We start from the raw sequence: 20,669 nt of genomic DNA on the forward strand, positions 1-20,669 counted from the left end.
GACTTTCCAAAAGTAACATAGCTGGTTAGTGGCAGAGACAGGACTCCCATCTCCAAGGACTTTACTCTTTCCTCTCTACCACAGTGCCCCTCTTCAGTGATCTGGGTGGGTCGGAATCACCTATAAGGGAATTGACCATCTACGCGTAAGACCTAAGAGAAGAATGGGAATAGGGGAAGACAACCACAACTGATCTCACCTCTTCTGTAATAGTTCCAGACCCAGGGGGTAAAGACAGGATTTATGAGGTCTACTCCCTTTCCAGGCTGATATGCTACCTCCTCCTATCCTCCCCACAGCCCCTTAAGGAACTCTGGCATGTCATCAGTGGAGTGTACCTAACTGTGAGATCCCTTTTCGGAAGCTCCCTGAAATTCGGTGACATGTGCTGCCATTCCCGCCACAAACCCGGCACCTGTCCATCATCTGGAAGGAGTGGAGGCTACCGTCACACCCAACTGGCTGCAAAAGAAGAAAGATAGGATGCCTAGGATTCATCTAATCTTGACATAGGATCTCTCTACCAAGCATTCTTTTTTTTTTTTAAACCTCTACCTTCTATCTTAGAAGCAACATCATGTATTGGTTCCAAGGCAGAAGAGGGGTAAAGGCTAGGCAATTAGGGTCAAGTGACTTGCCCAGGATCACACAGATAGGAAGTATCTGAGGTCAAATCTGAATCCAGGACCTCAAATCACTCGACCTGGTTCTCAAGGCTCTGAACCACCTAAATGCCCCTCACGAAATTCTTAATAAAGCTTCTTTTTTCCACAATATCTTTTCTCTAAGATATAGTATTATAAGACTTCTTCTCCCTTCCAGTAGATTATTCCCAGAATGACTGTTTCCCTCCAGTGATACTCACTCCAGAGGAGGAAGCATATCATTGTAGAGAGAATGATGGAAACGGAGCCAGGAAGATCTGGATTCAAATCTCACCTCTGACACTTGCAACTGTCTAGTTTCTCCTCAGTCTCTTTTAAGGGTTCATTATCTAGATCACATGATATGAGTGTGGGTATTCCTCAAGGCTCTATCCTAAGCCCCCTACTCTTCTCTTTCTGATTTCTTTTTATGACCTCCTCCACTCCTAGGGATTTAATTATCATATCTATGTCAGTTATCCCCATTTCTATATATCCAATCCCAGTCTCTCCCCTGAGCATCAGTCCCATGTTACCAAATTGTCTATTGGACATTTCAAACTACATGTCCCAGAGACATCTCAAACTCAATATATCCAAAATAGAGCTCATTATCTTTTCCTCAAATGCAACACTCTTGCAAACTTACCTATTTCTTTTGAAGATAATGCCGTCTTTCCAGTCTTTCCAGGTTTATAATTTCAATATTATCCTCCACTCCTCATTCTCCTTTATCTCATGTAGCCAGTCAGTTGCCAAATCTTACCACTTCTACATCCACTACATCTCTTGCATCTGTGCCCAGCTCACTACCCAGCACCTTAATTCAAGCCTTCATCTTATCTATCTTGGACTGTTGCACTGGCTTCTGAATTGGCCTCCCTGCTTCAAGCCTCTCACCATTTCTTGTATCCTACACACTGTGGTGGAAAGTAATTTTTCTTCGGTACATATCTGACCTAGTTAATAAACTTGGGTGGCTTCCTATTGCCCCTAGAAATGAAAAATAAATGCCTCTCCTTACTTCCTTAAAGCCCTTCACAACCTCATCCTCAACTGACTTCCTAGCCTCATTGTATATTGCTCCCACATTCTTGTGACCCAGTCAAACTGGTCTTTTCTCTATTCCTCATACATGACATGCCCATCTCCCTTTTCTTTGCCATTACACTGGCTAGAACCCTCTTCTTCCCCACCAGAGTCTCAAAGAAGCCCTCTCTTCCTTCAATATCACTCAGGCACCATCTTCTACTTGAAGATTTACCTGATCCTCTCAACCACTAGTTCCCTCCTCAACCTACATTATATATAACTTGCTATATTGTATTTATTAATACTTATTCTGAACATGCTAATCTATGCCCCCATTGTTTCCAGAATGTAAATTCCTGCTAAGTAAGGATTATTTCATTCATTGTATATGCATCCCCAGTGCCCAGTGCGGTACCTGGCACATAATAGATTTTGAAGAAATGCTTGTTGATTGATTTTGTAACCCTGAACAAGTCACAGTCTCTCTGAGCCTCAGTTTCTTCATCTGAAAAATGAGGAAATTGAGCAACACAGTCTTTTAGGATCTTTCTAGCTCCTCCACTCTGACCACTGACCTTCCTGACTTACTTTAAGTCCCAACCCAAATCACACCTTCTATAGGAAACCTTCCCTAACCCCTCTTATTTCTGGTGTTTTCCCTCATTTATTTCCTCTATATCTTATATGGAACTTGCTTTGTATATACTGGTTTGCTTGTTGTCCTCCTCATTGGATTGTAAGCTCCTTGAGGGAATGAGCTTCCTTTTGCTTCTGTTTTTAATCCCCAATGCTTAGCACATAGTGTCTGGCACATAGTAGGTACTTAATAAATGTTTATTGATTTGATTGTTGACCAAAAAATAGTAATAAGCAGTGTTTTCCAATGACCTAATGCCTGTACTCTATGGATAGAAATGATCACTGATGTGATGTCAGGAATAGTCAGCAGTCTACATGAGGGAGAGGAAGGATATGAGTTTCCCCTCCTGGTTATGTTTTCTCCTTATGTGGGTCCCCTTTTCCACCCTAGTTTTACTCTGGTCAGTAAGAGTTCGGCCTTCAAGGATGGTTATTAGATTCTCTAATCCCCTTTCTGAGAGTGGCCACAATTCCTAATCTGCTCTCCTACCTAAATTCCAGAGACATAAAAGACAATTTGGCCCCTCTCACCTGCCTGGACCTCAGTTTCCTCACCTGTAAAAGGAGAGATTTGAATCAGATAGCCTCTGAGGTCCTTTCCACTTGTAGTGGAATATGATGCTATTAGATAATGTTATTAGAGATGAGATAATGATGCTATTAGAAAAATATGATGCTATTAAGAACGCAAGACAAGAGACTGAAAATGCTCACTTTTGTAGCAAGTGGCTGCCAAGAGCAAATGAGTTAGTGATTACTCAGACACTGTGTAAGTTTTCAAACTGGAAACCCAGCGCCCTCCTCCTAGCAGACCGCACCTCACACTGGCCATTGATGCAGACACCTTGATACATCCGGTCCTTGCAGGAGGTCCCATCTTGTGCTTGGACCATCAGCTGCCTCTCCCCACCCTTGGTGGTACACTGGAGGTCACAGGGTCTGTTGGAGATGCTAATGTAATCATCTAGAATTGGGCAACAGCAGGAAAGAAGAAAAGGCAGACTTTTTAGGAAAGGCAGCATAGGGCAATGGAAAGAATGCTGGATTTGGAATCTGAAGTCCTGGGTTCAAATTCTGACCCTGTTAGGTAATACCTATGTGACCATGGACAATTTATTTAACCACCCTGAGCCCCAATTCCTCATCTAAAAATTTAAAGAGTTGTATTAGTTTCTTATAAAACCTGGTTCCAGTGTGACCCTGGGAATGTCATTCTAAAACTCTAAGCCTCAGTTCTCCCTTCTACAAAATGAGGATAACAAAGAATATTTCAATTACTGACCTAACAAGACTAAGAGGAAATAGCCCTCCTTTCCCTCTTGCAAACAAGTAAGGAGGCTCTGTGTGAGAGACTTGATAAACAGAGACCTTCTACCTTCATAACCTTCCTCTCTTCTCCATCTCCATTCCTATCCCCAGATGATTATCACTTCCCCCCCTCCAACTTCTTCTTCCAACTTCTTCTCCTTCTCCTTCTTCTTCAAAATCTTTACCTTCTGTCTTAGTATCAATTCTAAGACAGAAGAGCAGCAACCCTTAGACAATGGGGGTCAAGTGACTTGCCCAGAGTCATACAGCTAGAAAGTGTCTAAGGGCAGATTTGAACCCAGGACCTCTAATCTCCAGACCTGGTTCTCAATCCACTGAGCCACTTAAGTTGTCCCTACATATACTCTTTTTTTTTCTTTTCTTAATTTAAACCCTTACCTTCTGTCTTGGAGTCAATACTGTGTATTGGCTCCAAGGCAGAAGAGTGGTAAGGGCTAGGCAATGGGGGGGTCAAGTGACTTGCCCAGGGTCACACAGCTGGGAAGTGTCTGAGGCCAGATTTGAACCTAGGACCTTCCATCTCTAGGCCTGGCTCTCAATCCACTGAGCTACCCAGCTGCCCCCCCTACATACACTCTTGACTCCATATTCTTCGGTCTTTCCTAGCAGATTGCTTCTACTATGAGCAATCTACACTCTAATCTTCAACCTTTCCCTTTCCTGAAGAGGAAAAGAAGTCACAAGTTTCCTTCCTGTTGTCCCCTCTCTGAATTTCCTCTCTCTACAAAGAAAGGGAACTTTATTCAGGGTTTCTCCCCAGTGAAGTTTCCTTCAAATAACTACATTCTAACCAACCCACCAGCTTATTCACCATCTTGTGCACCCAATGTGTCAAGGCTAGACTCTGAGTTCTATGGCCCAGAAGTCAACCGTTTTTAGATAAGAGATATCTAAAGTTATGGGGTTACCTGAGTAAAGAGGGATCCAGTGGTAGTAGTGTTTGCCAAAGGCTTTGCCATTGAAAATGGCACACTGCTGTTGTTTAAAGCTGTCTGAGTTGGCTGGACAAGGCTATAAAAGAATGAAGATAAGAATAACTGTGATAGCTAATAATAGCATTCAAATTATACTTTAAAGTTCACAAAGCTCTTTATATATGTTATAAATATATTTATGATAAATATATATACATGTTTATAAATATATAATATATAATAAATATAGTGTGTAATAATTATATAATATAAATATATATAATTTATAAATATGATTTATAAATGTATATATATAATATATATACATATTGAGCCTCACAGCAACCCTGTGAGGCAGTTGCTATTGTTAACCCATTTTACCAAGGAGGAAACTGAGGCTCACAGAGGTTAAGTGACTTGCCCAGGGTCACAAAGCCAGTAAGTATCTGAGGCAAAATCTGAACACTCAGGTCTTCCTGACTCCAAGCCCAATACTCTATGTATTACATCACCTAAACCTCACCAGAGAGAGAAGACAGCTAGCTATAGGAGAGATCAGACACATTCCAGTCCTCTGAGCAGACAGGAAGGAATGCCCTCCTAAGTGGGGTATTTTCCCCCAGGGAGTACAGGAGATAAAAAGGAAAGGCTCTTTTCTGATTTTCAAAGAATGACATGGGAAAGGTAACATAACATCATAGGTCAAACAACTGGGTTTGGCCGCAGAAAGACCTGAATTCAAATTCTACCTGATACTAACTAGCTAGGCGACCTTGGACAAGTCACTTAACCTCAGTCTCAGTTTCCTCGTCTGTAGAAAGAGGATGTTGGACTCAATGGTCTCTTAATTTCCCTTCTAGCTATAAACCTATGATGCTGTGAAATCCATAAGCCATGTGGGGAGGAATAGGAAGGAGGGTGTGATTTGACTGATAATATCAGTTAGGTGGACCAGACATCATCCCTAGCCTAATAAACAATGGGCAAGTTTCATCTCCTTTTATGGAAGGAAAGGAGATGAGTATTTATTTAGTGCCTATTGTATACACTATACGCTGTGTTTGGTGCTTTACAAATGTTCTCATTTGATCCTCATCACAACCTTGGAAGGTGGGTGCTATTATTATCCCTATTTTACAACTAAGGAAACTGAGGCAAATAGAAGCTAAGAGAATTACCCAAGGGGCAACTAGGTGGCTCAGTTGATTAAATGACAGGGAGAAACAGACAGACAGAGTGTAGCAGAGACAGAGACAGAGAGACAGAGACAGACAGAAACTGAGAGACAGAGACAGAGAGAAATAGATAAGACAAGAGACAGAGACAGACAGAGAGATAGACAGACAGACCAACAGAGAGAAACAGACAGACAGACAGAGACAGACAGACAGAGAAACTGGCCAGGGTTACATAGCTAATAATTGTCTGTGTCTTCCTGCATCCAAATCCATGGTTCTATCTACTGTATCATCTCACTGTCAGGTACCATTCCTGATAGTTATCAGTACTTTTACCCACCTACAGCCTAGCTCCTACTCAGATGCTGATCTCAGCAAGGTCTCAGAGTGGATTATAGAAAGGCTAAATCTCGATATCAGTTCTTACCTGTTGGTGGCAAAGGTGATAGTCCTTGGACTGACCTGTGCACATGATGTTGCTTGTCCCCGGAGACATGAGTAGCCTGAAAGACACAAAAGAATCAGAGAAAAATAGAAGAAAGGGAAGGAAACTCCTATTTCACGTGGGTAGAAGGTGTCAAGAAAACAAGTGAGGACCCCCCTGCAGGACAGAACCAATCAGTGTCTCTCCAGTCTTCTGTGGCTTAGTCATTGATCAGCTCAAAGTCAAAGGGGAGTATGGGGGTGGGATGGGGTGGGGTGGGGGAGTGATTGTATATTTATGTTTGTGTTGTGAGACAGAAGTCCAATGAGTTTACAAGTTTTCATTTCAGTAAGCATTTATTAAGCACTGTGCTAGGTGCTGGGGATACAAAGACAAAAAAGGGAATAGCCCCTGCCTTTGAGGAGCTTACATTCTACTGAAGGAACACAATGTGTACACAGACGAATCAGTGCAAAGTAACTTCAAGAGGGAGAGTGTAAAAACAACTAGGGAATGCAATGAAGCAGGGAAAGTCCCATAAACTGAGACTTAAAAGAAACTAAGGGTTCTTTAAAAAAAAAAAAAAAACAACCCTTACCTTACAGGAATTATATGAACACAACTACAAAACACTTTCCACACAATTAAAACTAGATCTAAATAATTGGAAAAACATTAATTGCTCATGGATAGGATGAGCTACTATAATAAAAATGACAATCCTACTTTTCAGTCTTATTTCATATGATTTCCCTTCTCGTTATACTTTCCATCAAAACTAGTGTTATGGAATAAGTAGGCAATTTTGGTAGTGAGGAGGGATAAGGTGATAGGTGATAGGTGATGGGAGGAGGAATGAAGGGGAAAGCTGAGTGTGGGGATGAATGGGTTGTATATAGGAAGGTAAGGGAATGGATGGGAGTATAGGAGGGGCTGCTCAAACAGTTTAATCATAGAGGCTTGAGACAGAGGGTATTGGGAGGAAATAAGCTGGATCTTCAGGCAGGGAAAGTATCTCTATGATACAAGAGGAATTGGACCAGTCAGAAATGATTAGATCTGGCTGGAGGGTTTTCTCTTGTTAATTTCTAAAATCCCTTGAGGGAGGAGCCAAGAGGCTCCTCCCTGCCAGTGAAATTGATGTCTGCAGGAAGTCTCGGCTGGGTACTTCCTGCCCAAGATGGATTCCTAGGTTTCCCTCAAGAAATAAAGTAACTTCCTCCCTCTTCCGCTTCTGCCTTAATATTAAATACAATGATTCACCAGAGGCTTTTGTGTAGGTAACAAAGGGGATTTATTAATGTTAGAGGTAAGCCAAGGCAAAGAGGATTTCAGGGTTTGTAGCTGCTGCTAGGGAGAAAGCTGGTATTGGGGGAAGGGTCAGAGGAGATACATGTCAAACCGAGAGAGGCCGGCTCTCCCAGTCAGGAAGGTTTCACTGCCCTGACGTAAAGTATTTATCAGATCACTAAATAAGGGGTGGCTTGATTTAGGATGTCCTACTTGCCTACAGAAACTAAACCGATGTCCAACCACCAAAACCACCCTTCCTCCCAGGGCCCAAAGGGAAATTCAGGGGAAATAGCAGGGATGTAATGGAAAGATCAGGGAGAGGTCCAGAGAAATCAGACTAGGTCCAAATGCCCCAAAACACAAAAGCACAGGTCAAGAAATTCAAAGCCAAAAGGCAAAAGCCCCTCAGTTGGAGCTTCAGGACTATTTATAGTCTCAGGCTCCAACTGCTTTTCTGTGAACATTCTAAACTTCTAACTGCCAGAGCTGTTACAGTTGAATTTGCAAAAGCAAAAAGCTCCTGCTGCAACTCTGCATTACACTAGTCTATTTACTTTTCCTTAAACTTTGTATTCCATCTACTGCCTTTATAACTTCATAACTACCCAAACTAATTTCTTTATTTAGTGTCATACCTATCAAACTACCAAAAAAACTTTTTTACTGAATTAGAAAAAAATATAAAAAACCTTTATCTTCCATCTTAGAATCAATACTGTATATTGGTTCCAAGTCAGAAGAGCAGTAAGGGCTAGGTAATGAGGGTTAAGTGACTTATCCAGGGTCACACAGCTAGAATCTGGGGCCAAATTCTAACCCAAGACCTTTCACCTCTAGCTCTGGCTCTTAATCCACTGAGCCATCTAAGTGTCTCTGAAACTAAAAATTCTAAAAACACAGAATTGAGGAGGGAATGATTTGCAGGGATAGAGGCAGCTTGTTATGAAGTTATAAAGGCAGTAGATGAAATATGAAGTTTAAGGAAAAATTAATAGACTAGTTTGGCTGGAAAGTAGAACATGAAGGGAAATCATATGAAATAAGACTGAAAAGTAGTCTAGAGACAGACTGTGAAGAGTTTTAAAGGAGTCTATATTTTATTCTAGAGGCAATAGGGAGCCACTGAAACTTACTGAGCAAAAAATGACATTGTCAGATCTATGCTTCAATAATATCAATTTGATGGCTACACAGAGGACAGATGAGAGAGGGAAAAATTTGGGGACAGAAAGAACAAAAAGAAAGGAACAATTATAATAGTCCAGCAAAGTGAAGATTTGAATGATGGTCAGGTGAGAAGAGAGAAAGGGATGGATTTGAGACTGGGCAATAAGGCCTTTACAAACCTTATCTCATTTGTTCCTCACCACAACCTTGGAAGCAAATGCTATTATTATCCCTATTTTACAGTTGAGGAAACAGAGGCAGATGGAGGTTAAAAGATTCCTTTATTAAAAACCTATTGAGCAGCTGGGTAGCTCAGTGGATTGAAAGCCATGCCTAGAGCCTGGAGGTCCTAGGTTCAAATCCGGCCTCAGACATTTCCCAGCTGTGTGACCCTGGGCAAGTCACTTGACCCCCATTGCCTACCCTTACCACTCTTCCACCTATAAGTCAATACACAGAAATAAAGGGTCCAAAAAAAAAAACAAAACCTATTAACCAGGGCAAGTAGATAGAGAACCAGAGCAGGAATCAGAAAGAGTTGTTCAAATTTGACTTCAGACACTTACTAGCTGTGTGCCCCTGAGCAAGTCATTCACCTTATTTGCCTCTGTCTTCTCATCTTTAAAATGAGCTGGAAAAGGAAATGGCAAACTACTCCAATATCTTTGCAAAGAAAATCCCAAAAGGTATCACAAAGAGTAGGACACAACTGAAAAACAAATGCTCAACACTAAAGATACTATAGCAAAAGTGATTTCTGTTTCTGTCCTCAAAAAACTTACATTTAATCTCCTACCTATCTAGGTAAACAACACCTACCTATCTAGGTATGCATGCATAATAGATAACACGCAGTTTAGGAAAGAGGGCACTAATGGCTAGGAAACATCATGAAGGACCAGCTGTAAGATGGTGGCCTTGTAACTAAATCTTGGAAGAGAATAGGGTTTTTAGAGACATCAATAAAGAGGGAGTGTGTTCTGGGTATTGGAAACAAAAGTCATTGAGATAGGAAATAGAGTACTCTGGATGAGGAGCAGTAATGTGGACACTTTGAGAGATGATATGAAGGTAGAATTGATGCCTGATTATTACAAAAAGATTCACTAGAAGATTTTTCAAATTATCCGGCTCCTCTGATATATTAAACATTTTGTTGAATATTAATTCCTTGATAGAGAAAGATAGAAAGAGGTTTCCCTGGAATGACATTTAAAGACAATTGTTCAGTAACTATTGACAGTAAGGGCAACAAGCAATAAAAATGTAAAACATTTCTTTTATCATCTAAAGCTTGGTTGGTGAAGAAGCAGCACAGTGCAGAGTCGGCACTTGGGGAGCTGGACTATCAGAAAATCATTTTCTCTTATGGGTCTCTGTTACCTCAACCATAAAATACAGTTGATGATTGTATTCCTTATGAAACAGAATTGTGAGAAAAGCACTTTGTGATGGATATTGTTATCATTATTATTAGGTATTGGGGAGGACACAAATGATGAACAAGAAACTACTACAACTTCAAAGCATTTTCAGTCCAGCTGGAAAGATGAAAGTAATCTAGGAAAAAACTTAAAAAATAATTCAAGGTAGCAACAAAAACCTCACAAGATCAATAAAACATTTGTTGCCCAGAAGTGTTAAAGAGTTCAGAGGAGAGCACTCTTTGTGGTGGCAAAAAGTTGGAAAATGAGGGTATGCCCTTCAACTAAGGAATGGCTGAACAAATTGTGATATCTGCTGGTAATGGAATACTATCGTGCTCAAAGGAATAATGAACTGGAGGAATTCCATGTGAACTGGAAAAACCTCTAGGAATTGAGGCAGAGCAAAAGGAGCAGAACTAGGAGAACATTGTACACAGAGACTGATACACTGTGGTAAAATCGAATGTAATGTACTTCTATACTAGCAGCAATGCAATGATACAGGACAATTCTGAGGGACTTATGAGAAAGAACACTATCCACGTCCGGAGAAAGAACTGTGGGAGTAGAAACACAGAAGAAAAACAACTGCCTGATCACATGGTTTGATGGGTATATCATCAGGAATGTAGACTCTAAACGATCACTATAGTGCAAATATTAATAATATAGAAATAGATCTTGATCATTGACACATGTAAAACCCAGTGGAATTGCTTGTTGACTACAGGAGGGGGTGAGAAGAGGGGAGGGAAAGAACATGAATCACGTAACCATGGACAGATATTCAAAATTAAATAAATAAATGAATGAATGACTGAATGAACGAACGAACAAATAAATAAATAAATGAGTGAGCAAACAGCCAGACAAATAAATGAATGAATGAATGAGCTTTAAAAAAAAAGAGTTCAGAGGAGGAAGATTCAGGCTGGGATGGTCAGGAAAGACTTAACCAAGGATACGGGAGGTGGACTAAGTCTTGAAGTGATCTGCAAGCAGAGATATCTTAGACAATATCCTTATCTGGTCAAAAGCCACACAAAATAGTTATTGTGAAGATCAAAGGGGGCACTTTGCAGTAAAGTGATCTAAAAATGCTAACTATATAAAATGAGGCTTCAGGCTCAGGCCCCCAGGAATAAGAATAACCTCAAAACTAGGGACTCAAAAATAGGAATGACAACTTACAGGTTTAACATCACAAAACAAAAGAACCAATCAGGTGGGAGCTCTCATCAAAGCCAAGATCAGTTCATTTTAAGCAACTTCCTAAAAGAAATGCTAGCAAAGAAGTTCTTTTTAACTAGAAGTTCTTTTTCTTCTTCTGAGGTGGTCCCTCTATAGACCAGAACCCTCTTTTCAGAAAGTGACTTGTCTCCTTCTCCCTTCTTAGAACTCCCTTGGTCCTAAACACAGACACTCACTCTTTCTCTCTCTCTCTCTCTCTCTCTCTCTCTCTCTCTCTCTCTTTCTCTCTGACACACACACACACACACACACACACACACACACACACACACACACACACACACACACAGCTCTAAAGACTTACCTCTGTTGAAGACAGTGTCTCTCCCTAGACATTACTCCTCCTCCACAGGTACGTGAACAAGTGGACCAGGAGCTCCATTCCCCCCACCATTTCAGGATGTCTTCATTCCAGGCAATGGTGCCTTCAGACACCTCACTACTATCCTGACCAAAACAAAACATAGTTAGCTGGACAACTTCATATAGGAAGAAGCTTTCTCTCAGGAAAGAATCTAGTCCCTTTAGAGACTAAGCTGCCATAATGACAGAAGAGGAAAGGATTTACCAAATCTGGTAAATTTACCAAATTACTTAGGAGGAACCAGAAAGTATTTTACCCCGTCCTTCTGGGTTACTGTTATCTAGTTGTTAACTTCTGCCACCCAGATCCCAGAGTATCACAGGCACAGCCATTTTCCCAGTAAGTACTTCCAGATATTCCTCTAGATGTCCCTTGTTCAATATGTGTCCAATTCAACAAAAACATGTTTAAAGCTCTTATTATGTAGAATATGAAAGGCAATGTGGCATGGTGGATAAAGAAGAGCCAACCTTGAAAGGAGAAAACCTGAATTCGAGTCCTGCCTCTGACACTCTTGAGAGCAGGAATTATCTTTCTTTTTTACTTATATTTGGATTCCTAGTGCTTAGCATAGTGCCTGGAGCAAAGTAAGTAAGCATTTAATAAAGGCTTGTTGACTTGCTAACTAGAAAAACCATGTTTTTTCTAGACATGATACAGGGGTAGTAATCAACAAATGTGATCTTGATTTTTCTTCTTTTTTTAAATTCTCTTTCAGCAAAAAATAATTTATTTTCTTTCCCTCTCATCTCTCTTCCTACTGAAAAATAAAAACAAAACTCTTGTAACAAATACATATAATTAACTAAAACAAACTCCCATATTGGCCATGTCCAAAGATACATATTGAGTTCATTATCTCTCTGTCAGAAAGTAACAATCTTTATCACCGATCCTCTAGAATCATTGTTGGCCATTGAGCTGATTTAGAGGTCTCACGTCTTTCAAAGTCTTTGTAAAATGTTATAGTTATTGCATAAATTGTTTTCCTGGTTCTGCTCATTTAATTCTATATTAATTAGTTCATTAAAGTCTTTCTAGGTTTCTCTAAGACTAACTCTTTCATCATTTCTTTTTTTTTTTTAAACTCTTACCTTCCATTCTCGAATCAATTCTAAGTCAGAAGAATGGTAAGGGTAGGCAATGGGAGTTAAGTGACTTGCCCAAGGTCACATAGCTAAGGAAATGTTTGAGGCCAGATTTTAACCCAGGACCTTCCATCTCTAGGCCTGGCTCTCTATCCACTGAGTCACTTGACTACCTCCATCTTTCATCATTTCTTAAGTTAAAACAGTATTCCATTAGGGATGAGGAAAGGAGGGGGTATTAAGCCTCTACTATTTGTCAGGAATTGTGCTAAGCGCTTTACAAAAATTATCTCATTTACATTCATATAGCATCATTTATTCAGTTTAGTTTCCAAAAAGGACAAAGGCAAAGTCTTTAAACAATTTACCAATGAACTTGAATTTTACAACACATTACTAAAAGAACTCTTAGTTAACATCTAGAAAAGGAAACTATGATCACTAAGAAGCCAGCATGGCTTCATCAGAAACAGGTCATGCCATATTTTCTTCCTTGTTTTTCCTTGGAGCATGACTAAAGCAGAAATTTATTTTAGATGCCTATACATATTTGTAATGACCTTTATTTTTCTTGTTTTTCTCAACATGTAAGGGAAGCAGAGGAAAAGAGGGAATTAAGAACTGAAAGCAAATAAAATTGAATTTAACAAAAAAGAAAACAAAGAAGAAAAGAAAGAATGAAATACATCATACCAGATGAAGCTCACTTCTTTTTCTGTCATGTTTCCTCAAGTGATAATTCAAGGGAATATCAGCAAAGAATCCGACAAAGTCTCTCATGTTTTCTTTACGAGAAAGTTGGAGTGATGTTGGCTAGACACTGATTGACATTGTTCCCTTAGTAAGCACCAATGGATTTCATAATGTGCTCAAAAACCTCATTGATTTTTTTGTTGTTGTTATCTTCTTGAGGGCAGACATTATCTTGGCATTTTATTTTGTTGCCTTTTTAAATGGAGAATCTAGCTCAGTACTTGCAAACAACAAGCACTTAATACATGCTTGCTAAGCTGTATATGATGATTGTTGAAAGTAACTGAGGAGATTTTGACTTATGAAGAGAAGATTTAGAAGGCATTATATATATATATATATATTCAAGTATTTGAAGGGCTATCATATAGTAGGTGGATAGACTAGATCTCCCTAGGTTCTGAGTCCAAAACTGGTTGGAAGTTGCAGAAAAGAAAATTTAGATTCAACATAAAGTAAAACTTTCTAATAATTAGTGCTGTTCAAATAAATGTACCATGAGTTACCTCAAGAACTAACCCCACTCCTCCAAGGGGAAGCTGGGTGATTCAGTGGATAGAGTCAAGCCTGGAAACAGGAGGTCCTGGATTCAAATCTGGACTCAAAGACACTCTTTTGCTGTGTAACTCTGGGCAAGTCACATAAACCCTTACCACTCATTTGCCTTGGAACCAATATTTAGTATTAATTGTAAGGCTAATTGTAAGGTAAGGGTTTTAGGAAAGTAAAAAGAACTAATCTCCAACCCCAACCCAGGCTGGACATTTTCAAATGGAAATGGAATAACCATTTGTTGCATATTTTATAGAATTTGGTGTGGATGGGACCAAGTAATATCTGTTTCCTTCTGAAACTGAGATTCTGTTGTCTTTTTATCTTCATGAAAGCAAGGAGGTGGGAGAGGGTAGGATGAGATAGGAAAACAAGTAGTAGTCTTGTTAGGCTGGAATGTGGACTAAATAAAAGGAAATTGAGTGAAATAGGCCTGGAAAGGTAGACTGAGATCAGATCAGATCTAAAAGGTCATATTAAGAAATTTTCCTTTTATCAGTGGTGAACCATTGAAGCCAGGCAAGAACATGTTTAGACTCATGAATTAGAAAATTTCCCAACTTTCCAAAGGATAAATTTGAGAAGGAGTAATATAGAGGGGAAATGCTGATTGGTCCAGGGCTGCTGGTCTGTAAAACTTTAATGATTGTTTATCATGAGAGCAGGGCATCCCCTCATTTTCCAATTTTTTGCCACCACAAAGAGTGCCCTCTTCCGAACTCTTAACACTTCTGGGTAACAAATGTTTTATTGACCGTGTAACGTTTTTGTTGCTACCTTGAATTATTTTTTAGTTTATTTTCCAGTCTATTCAACTTCAAAGGCTGAAACCTTGAATATAAAAGGGCAGCAGGGCAGCTATTGGTATCACTAATGTTTCCCCGCAAACCCACAGGTTCATGCCGAACTTAGTGAACCAAGGAATCACAGGCTGAAATTAATACTCTGTTTCTAAAATTAAGATAGCAATTAAATGGTATATAAATCTCTTGACCTATAAGGAAAGCAAAGATTTGGGAGGGGAAGTAGAGATCATGGCCATCAGGAGAGGGACTTACTGATTGATTAAGCATCTACTATGTGCCAGGCATTGTGATAAGCACTTTGTAAAAATTATCTCATTTACATTCAGATATTAGAATTTATTAGAATTTATTAGCTTAGTTTCCAGAAAGAGACAAAGGCAAAGTCTTCAGTTCACCAATGAATCTGGTTTCAATTTCTGGAAAAATTTTACAACATTATATGAAAAGGATGCTTACTTAACAACCAGAATAGGAAGCTGTGATCATGAAGAAGTTGACATGGCTTCAATCAGAAGCAAGTCAGGCTAGACTCTTATCACTCTTACAAAGTATCACAAACTGGAAGAGTGTGTGTGTGTGTGTGTGTGTGTGTGTGTGAGAGAGAGAGAGAGAGAGAGAGAGAGAGAGAGAGAGAGAGACAGAGACAGAGACAGAGACAGAGACAGAGACAGACAGAGAGAGAGAGAGAGATGGGGCTTGGGTACCAGAAGTCTGCTTTACACTCCACCCCAGGTAGAGAGGCTTGGGAATGAGTAGATCAAGATGGCAGAGCAAACCAGAGGTGATCCAAAGCCACCATGAGAATCCTCTCCAAACAATATTTAAATAGTGCCACAAAATAAATACAAGAAAGAACCAACAAGGAGACAGAGTGAAACAACTTTCAAGAAAAGAAAAACCCAAAAGGTAGTCAGAGGACATCTGGGGCATTGGGGTGAGAGGGGAGCAGAGTCAGCAAGAGGCTGTAGCAAGGAGAGAACGAGTAGATCCCCTCAATAGTTCTTTGCAGACAAGGGCTGTTTCATTCATTTTTTTTGTCTTTGTAGCTCTAATGTCCAACATAACATCTTCCACAGGATAGATACTTAATAAATGTTTGCTGACAACTGCATATCTGCCAGAAGAGTTTTATTTTTCCTTTTTTTTTTCCTAGTGGAAAGAAAAGAAGATAGATTATTTGTTGAATTGAATTTATTTGAATTGAACTGAACTGAATCAAGTATTTTTCCTTTCTAATTGCATTAACATGGGACCACAGGAAAAACTGATCCATATAAAGAATAGAGAATGATGGAAAGGAATTCTCCTCTTCCAGACAAATCTTAATGATTGGGATTGGGAGCTTGAGGTTAAGGGGACTGGGACACCTTGCAGTGAACCAGGGTGTGTACCACTTCAATAGTTACTTAGGGAGGGGCAGCTTTATTATTAATAATAAATTAGTGGATAGAGCAGCAGACCTAGAGTAGTGGGAACCTGAGTTTAAATTTGACCTCAGACACTTCCTAGCTGTGTGACCCTAGGCAAGTCAAGTTACTTAACCCCATTTGCCTAGCCCTTTCCTTTCTGTCTTACAGTAAAAGTAAAGGTATTTTGGTTTTTTAAATCAGTTTTGTAGGGATAACTAAGGATCAATGTAAAATATTACAATATGTTTAAGAAATAATAAACTGCGCAATTACAGGATGGGGGTAGTGTGACTTGATAAGAATTCCTGGTCGAGGCAGCTGGGTGGCTCAGTGGATTGAGAGCCAGGCCTAGAGACGGGAAGTCCTAGGTTCAAATTTGGCCTCAGACACTTCCTAGCACTGTGACCCTGGGCAAGTCACTTAACCCCCATTGCCTAGCCCTTACTCTTCTTCTGCCTTAGAACCAATATACAGTAATAATTCTAAGACAGAAGGTAAGGGTAAAAAAAAAAAAAAAAGAATTCCTAGTAACAAAGATCTAGTGCATTAAAACACTGAAAATTTAGTTAATGAACAGTACAAATTAACAAACAAAAAAGTGAATATGATCTTTGACTACATTATGAAAAAAACATAGTACCAGACTTAGAGAGGGGATAGTTCTATACTGCTATGATCATACCACATCTGGAATATTGTGCTCAGGTCTGGATACCACATTTCAGAAAGGACTCTGATAAACTTGTACATGTATAGAAATACACAAACAGGATAATAAGAAGACTCAAAATAAAATATAATCCCCTTAATAAATAAATAAAATGGGCTAGATTCTGGGCTTAAAAAGGGGAAATAAATAAATGAAATTAATAAATAAAAATATAGTCTCCTTAATAAATAAGTAAAATTGGCTAGATTGAGTTTTAAAAAAGGAAAATAAATAAATTAAATAATGAATTTAAAATATCATATAATCTCCTTAATAAAGAAGTGAAATTGGCTAGATTGTGAGCTTAAAAAAGGAAAATAAATAAATAATTGAAATATCATAGATTCCTTAATAAAGAAGTAAAATGGGTTTGATTCTGGATATGAAAAGAGAAAATAAATAAATGTATAATAAATTAAAATATCAGTCTCCTTAATAAAGAAGTAAAATTGGCTAGATTGTGAGTTTAAAAAGGGAAAATAAATAAATGAAATATTAAATTAAAATATCATATAGCCTCCTTAAGTAAAATGGACTAGATAAAAAGGGGAGGGGGAACTAGGCTATCCCACTTCAAAAGTTACTTAGCTTTTCTGTGCATAAATTCTCCGACTTCTATAATGCATTCCTTGGTTACACAATACATACAGTCAACTCTAGAAATATGCACCACTGGATAGTGACCAAGGGTGTGGAGAATTTGAAACAGAAGAGAGTGGATTGTGTTCTACCTGTAATAGAGCTGGTGAATGTAAAATTGGCCCACAGCCATGCTAGGCAAGGAGAAGAAGATAGCTCTAGGAACAGATGGAGAGTGGAGGGACTGCCACAGATAATCCAGGGATAATAAAATATTGACCATATTATAACTGATGGGTTCATTTAAAGCCCAAGTGGATATATGATTGGGGATTTTGGCTTTAAATGATCACTCTATTGCAAATATTAATATGGAAACAGGCTTTGAACAATGATATATGTATAACCCAGGGGAATTGCTCATAAGCTCAGGGAAAGGGGGAGGAAGAGAGGTGGGAAAAATCATGTATCCTGTAACGATGGAAAAATATTCTTAATTAATTAATTAACCCCAAGTGGACATGACAAATTGCCATATCAATTCCTACCAATGGAAAGGGCAGGGTCTCCAAAACAGTGGGGCTTAGATCATCCTTTCATAAACAACCTGATTTTGTTCCTTAGGAATCAGTCAAAAGCAAACTGGTCAGAGATTAGATCTCCCTTGGCAGCAAGGGGCAAAAAACCTTGGAACTGGAAGATGATGGATGACCCTTCCACCTTCTTTCCCAGGATAATTCTCTCAGAGTTGGGTGAGAGGGTCTGAGAAGGGAGGTTTATTTGCTTGGGGAGGTGGGGCAGGAGAGTTCCTGTCTGCTGTGCCCTCCTAATCTCCCAGCTCAGGTTCACTTAAAGCATCTCACTGAAAGAAGACTAATTTTGAGGAATCCGCCACTAATAGCAGGGGATTCAACACAAACAGTAATTACACTCACAATTGCATAGTTTCTCTTCCCCAACACCTGGCCTGACTTAGACAAGAGCTAAGCTGTGTCTGCATTAGAAGACCAAATCTGCCCCAGGCCTCTGACCCCAGAAGGGCTCCCAAATATTGATCTTACACAAGACATCTTTTATGAAACAAAGATGAGAAAGAAAGAAAGAAAGAAAGGGAGCAGTCCAACAGAAACCTCCAAATGTCTAAATCTCACTTCAGGTGATGTGAAATCTTCAAGGGCTCAGTTGAAAGGCTGGACCGTCTCCCTTCAACTTTTCAAAGTCTCCTTATCCTGCATCTAAGCCCCTTACCAAGTCGAATCAGAGGGGACTAAGAAAAAACAAAACAGTCAATGAATTTTTCAGATGGGGCACTAAAGAGATGATCCTGGGATAGGAAAACTCAACAAGAATAGAACCCATGAACAAATTATATAATATTAATGGAATGGAATATTATTTGTACTGCAAGACATAACAATTTCAGAGACCTCAAGAGAAGACCAGGGAATTGAAGCAGAGTGAATTAATATTTACAAAAATATAAAGTGTCCAGATTACCTGAACAGGAATTAGAGAATTTAAATAGACAAATCTTGGAAAAAGAAATTGAAAAAGTCATAAGTGAGTTACAAAAGGAGGAAAAAGAAACAACAAACAAACCAGAGACCAGGTGGATTTCTGAGCAAATTCTATCAAACATTTAAAGAACAATTAATTCCAATATTCAATTGGGAGATAGCAGAACAACTTACAGTCTATGAATGTCATGGAATGTTGCTGTGTGTAAAAAAATGATGAAGGGGATCAATTTCAAAGGCATTTGGTAAGACTTGTATGAAATGGTGAAGAATGATGTGAGCAGACTTAGAACAATTTATAAAACAATATGATAAAAACAATCAATTTTGAAAGACTTAAAAAAGCTGATGCACACAATGACCCAGCCATGATTTCAGGACTTGGAAGAAACCTATGCTCCCCACTTCCCGACAGAGAGGAGATAGACTCAAGACACAGAGTGAGCCACATTTTGGGGATGGTAAATGTGTGACTTTGTTTTGTTCCACTCTCTATATTGGTTACCAGAGTTTCGGTTTTTCTTTTCTTCTTTTTTTAAGACAAAGGGGGGGAAGGAAGGTAGGAGAGAAAAATAGCAGCTTGCTAATTTAAAAAAGACAAAATTTAATTTTAAAAGATGAAAAAAGAAGAAGAATCCTTATGGTTTATACAGGAGAAGAAAAAGAAACCAATAGGAATTTCTCAGATCTGATAACTAAAGCACATTCACTAGGTTTTGGAAAGGAGAAAATGAAGAGGTGGGTGGAGGACAATGCAGGGTCAGGAATGAAAATCCGAAAGATGGAGAAGGGAGGGAAGAGACAAAGCTACCTTTGTGGCCAGGCTAGAGCTCAAAGGTAAGGGGGGTGGGGGTGGGGACTAACAGAAAAGGGAATAATGTCCCGTCTTCTCCCAACTCTGGCCCCTCCATACACTGGGGGGCCACGCAAGGTAAGCAGGTGAGGTGGGAAAAAATCAGACGACCTGGGTTCGAGGAAGTTCAAGTGAGAGTTCCCACCACCACCCGTCCACACACACTTGCTGGCGGTGTGATTGTGTGATTCGGCTGGAAGGAACCTTAGGTCGTTTTGCTCTTACCTTAGCTCCGAGGGCTGTGGCGGCGGCCCGAGAAAGCCCAATCCCGGACAGCACCAAGAGGAAGGGAAGGAGGAGACGGCGGTGGAAGCTGGCAAGAGGAAGGCGGGCGGCCATCCTGGACTACAGCTCCCGGAGCTACGAGGCGAGGCGGCAGCCTGGCAGTGGCTTCAATGCAAACCTGCATGGCTGAGTAATTAATGACTTTACAACCTGCTCGGCTCCTGGGAGCCAGGGCGGCCCGCGACCAGCGGTGATTGACAAGCAGCCCTGGGACACCCAGGCCCGCAGCCGAAGAGAAGGGGGAAAGCCTGAGCTGGGGCGACCAGGCACCTGGGGGGAGGGAATAGCGAAAGGAAGCGCGAGCAGAGGGGCTGTGGAACCGCCCAGAGCAATGTGTACAAACGAAACACTTCTGCAGAAATAAAATCGATGAAGTTAGAATTAGAATTCCAGAGAAACCGGGAGGAGTGGGGGTGGGGTGGGGGACCACTTTGTAGCAAGTTTTTCCAGTGAGAT

At 39.9% G+C, this 20,669-nt stretch overlaps 1 protein-coding gene across 1 annotated transcript in view; it reads right to left on the minus strand.

Annotated features, from left to right (window-relative positions):
- LOC123247063 (ADAMTS-like protein 2) overlaps window positions 1-20,267 on the minus strand; it is a 37,805-nt gene extending 17,538 nt beyond the window's left edge. Inside the window, exons 1-6 of the mRNA XM_044675857.1 lie at window positions 20,154-20,267; window positions 11,603-11,745; window positions 6,164-6,239; window positions 4,553-4,655; window positions 3,134-3,279; window positions 339-462 (exon numbers count right to left, since the gene is read on the minus strand). Of these exons, the coding sequence (XP_044531792.1) occupies window positions 339-462; window positions 3,134-3,279; window positions 4,553-4,655; window positions 6,164-6,239; window positions 11,603-11,745; window positions 20,154-20,267 (706 nt within the window). The remainder of the gene's footprint in view (window positions 1-338; window positions 463-3,133; window positions 3,280-4,552; window positions 4,656-6,163; window positions 6,240-11,602; window positions 11,746-20,153) is intronic.
- Between the last annotated feature and the right edge of the window lie 402 nt (window positions 20,268-20,669).

This window comes from Gracilinanus agilis, chromosome 4 (assembly GCF_016433145.1).
Source record: "Gracilinanus agilis isolate LMUSP501 chromosome 4, AgileGrace, whole genome shotgun sequence".
Lineage (NCBI taxonomy): Eukaryota > Metazoa > Chordata > Mammalia > Didelphimorphia > Didelphidae > Gracilinanus > Gracilinanus agilis.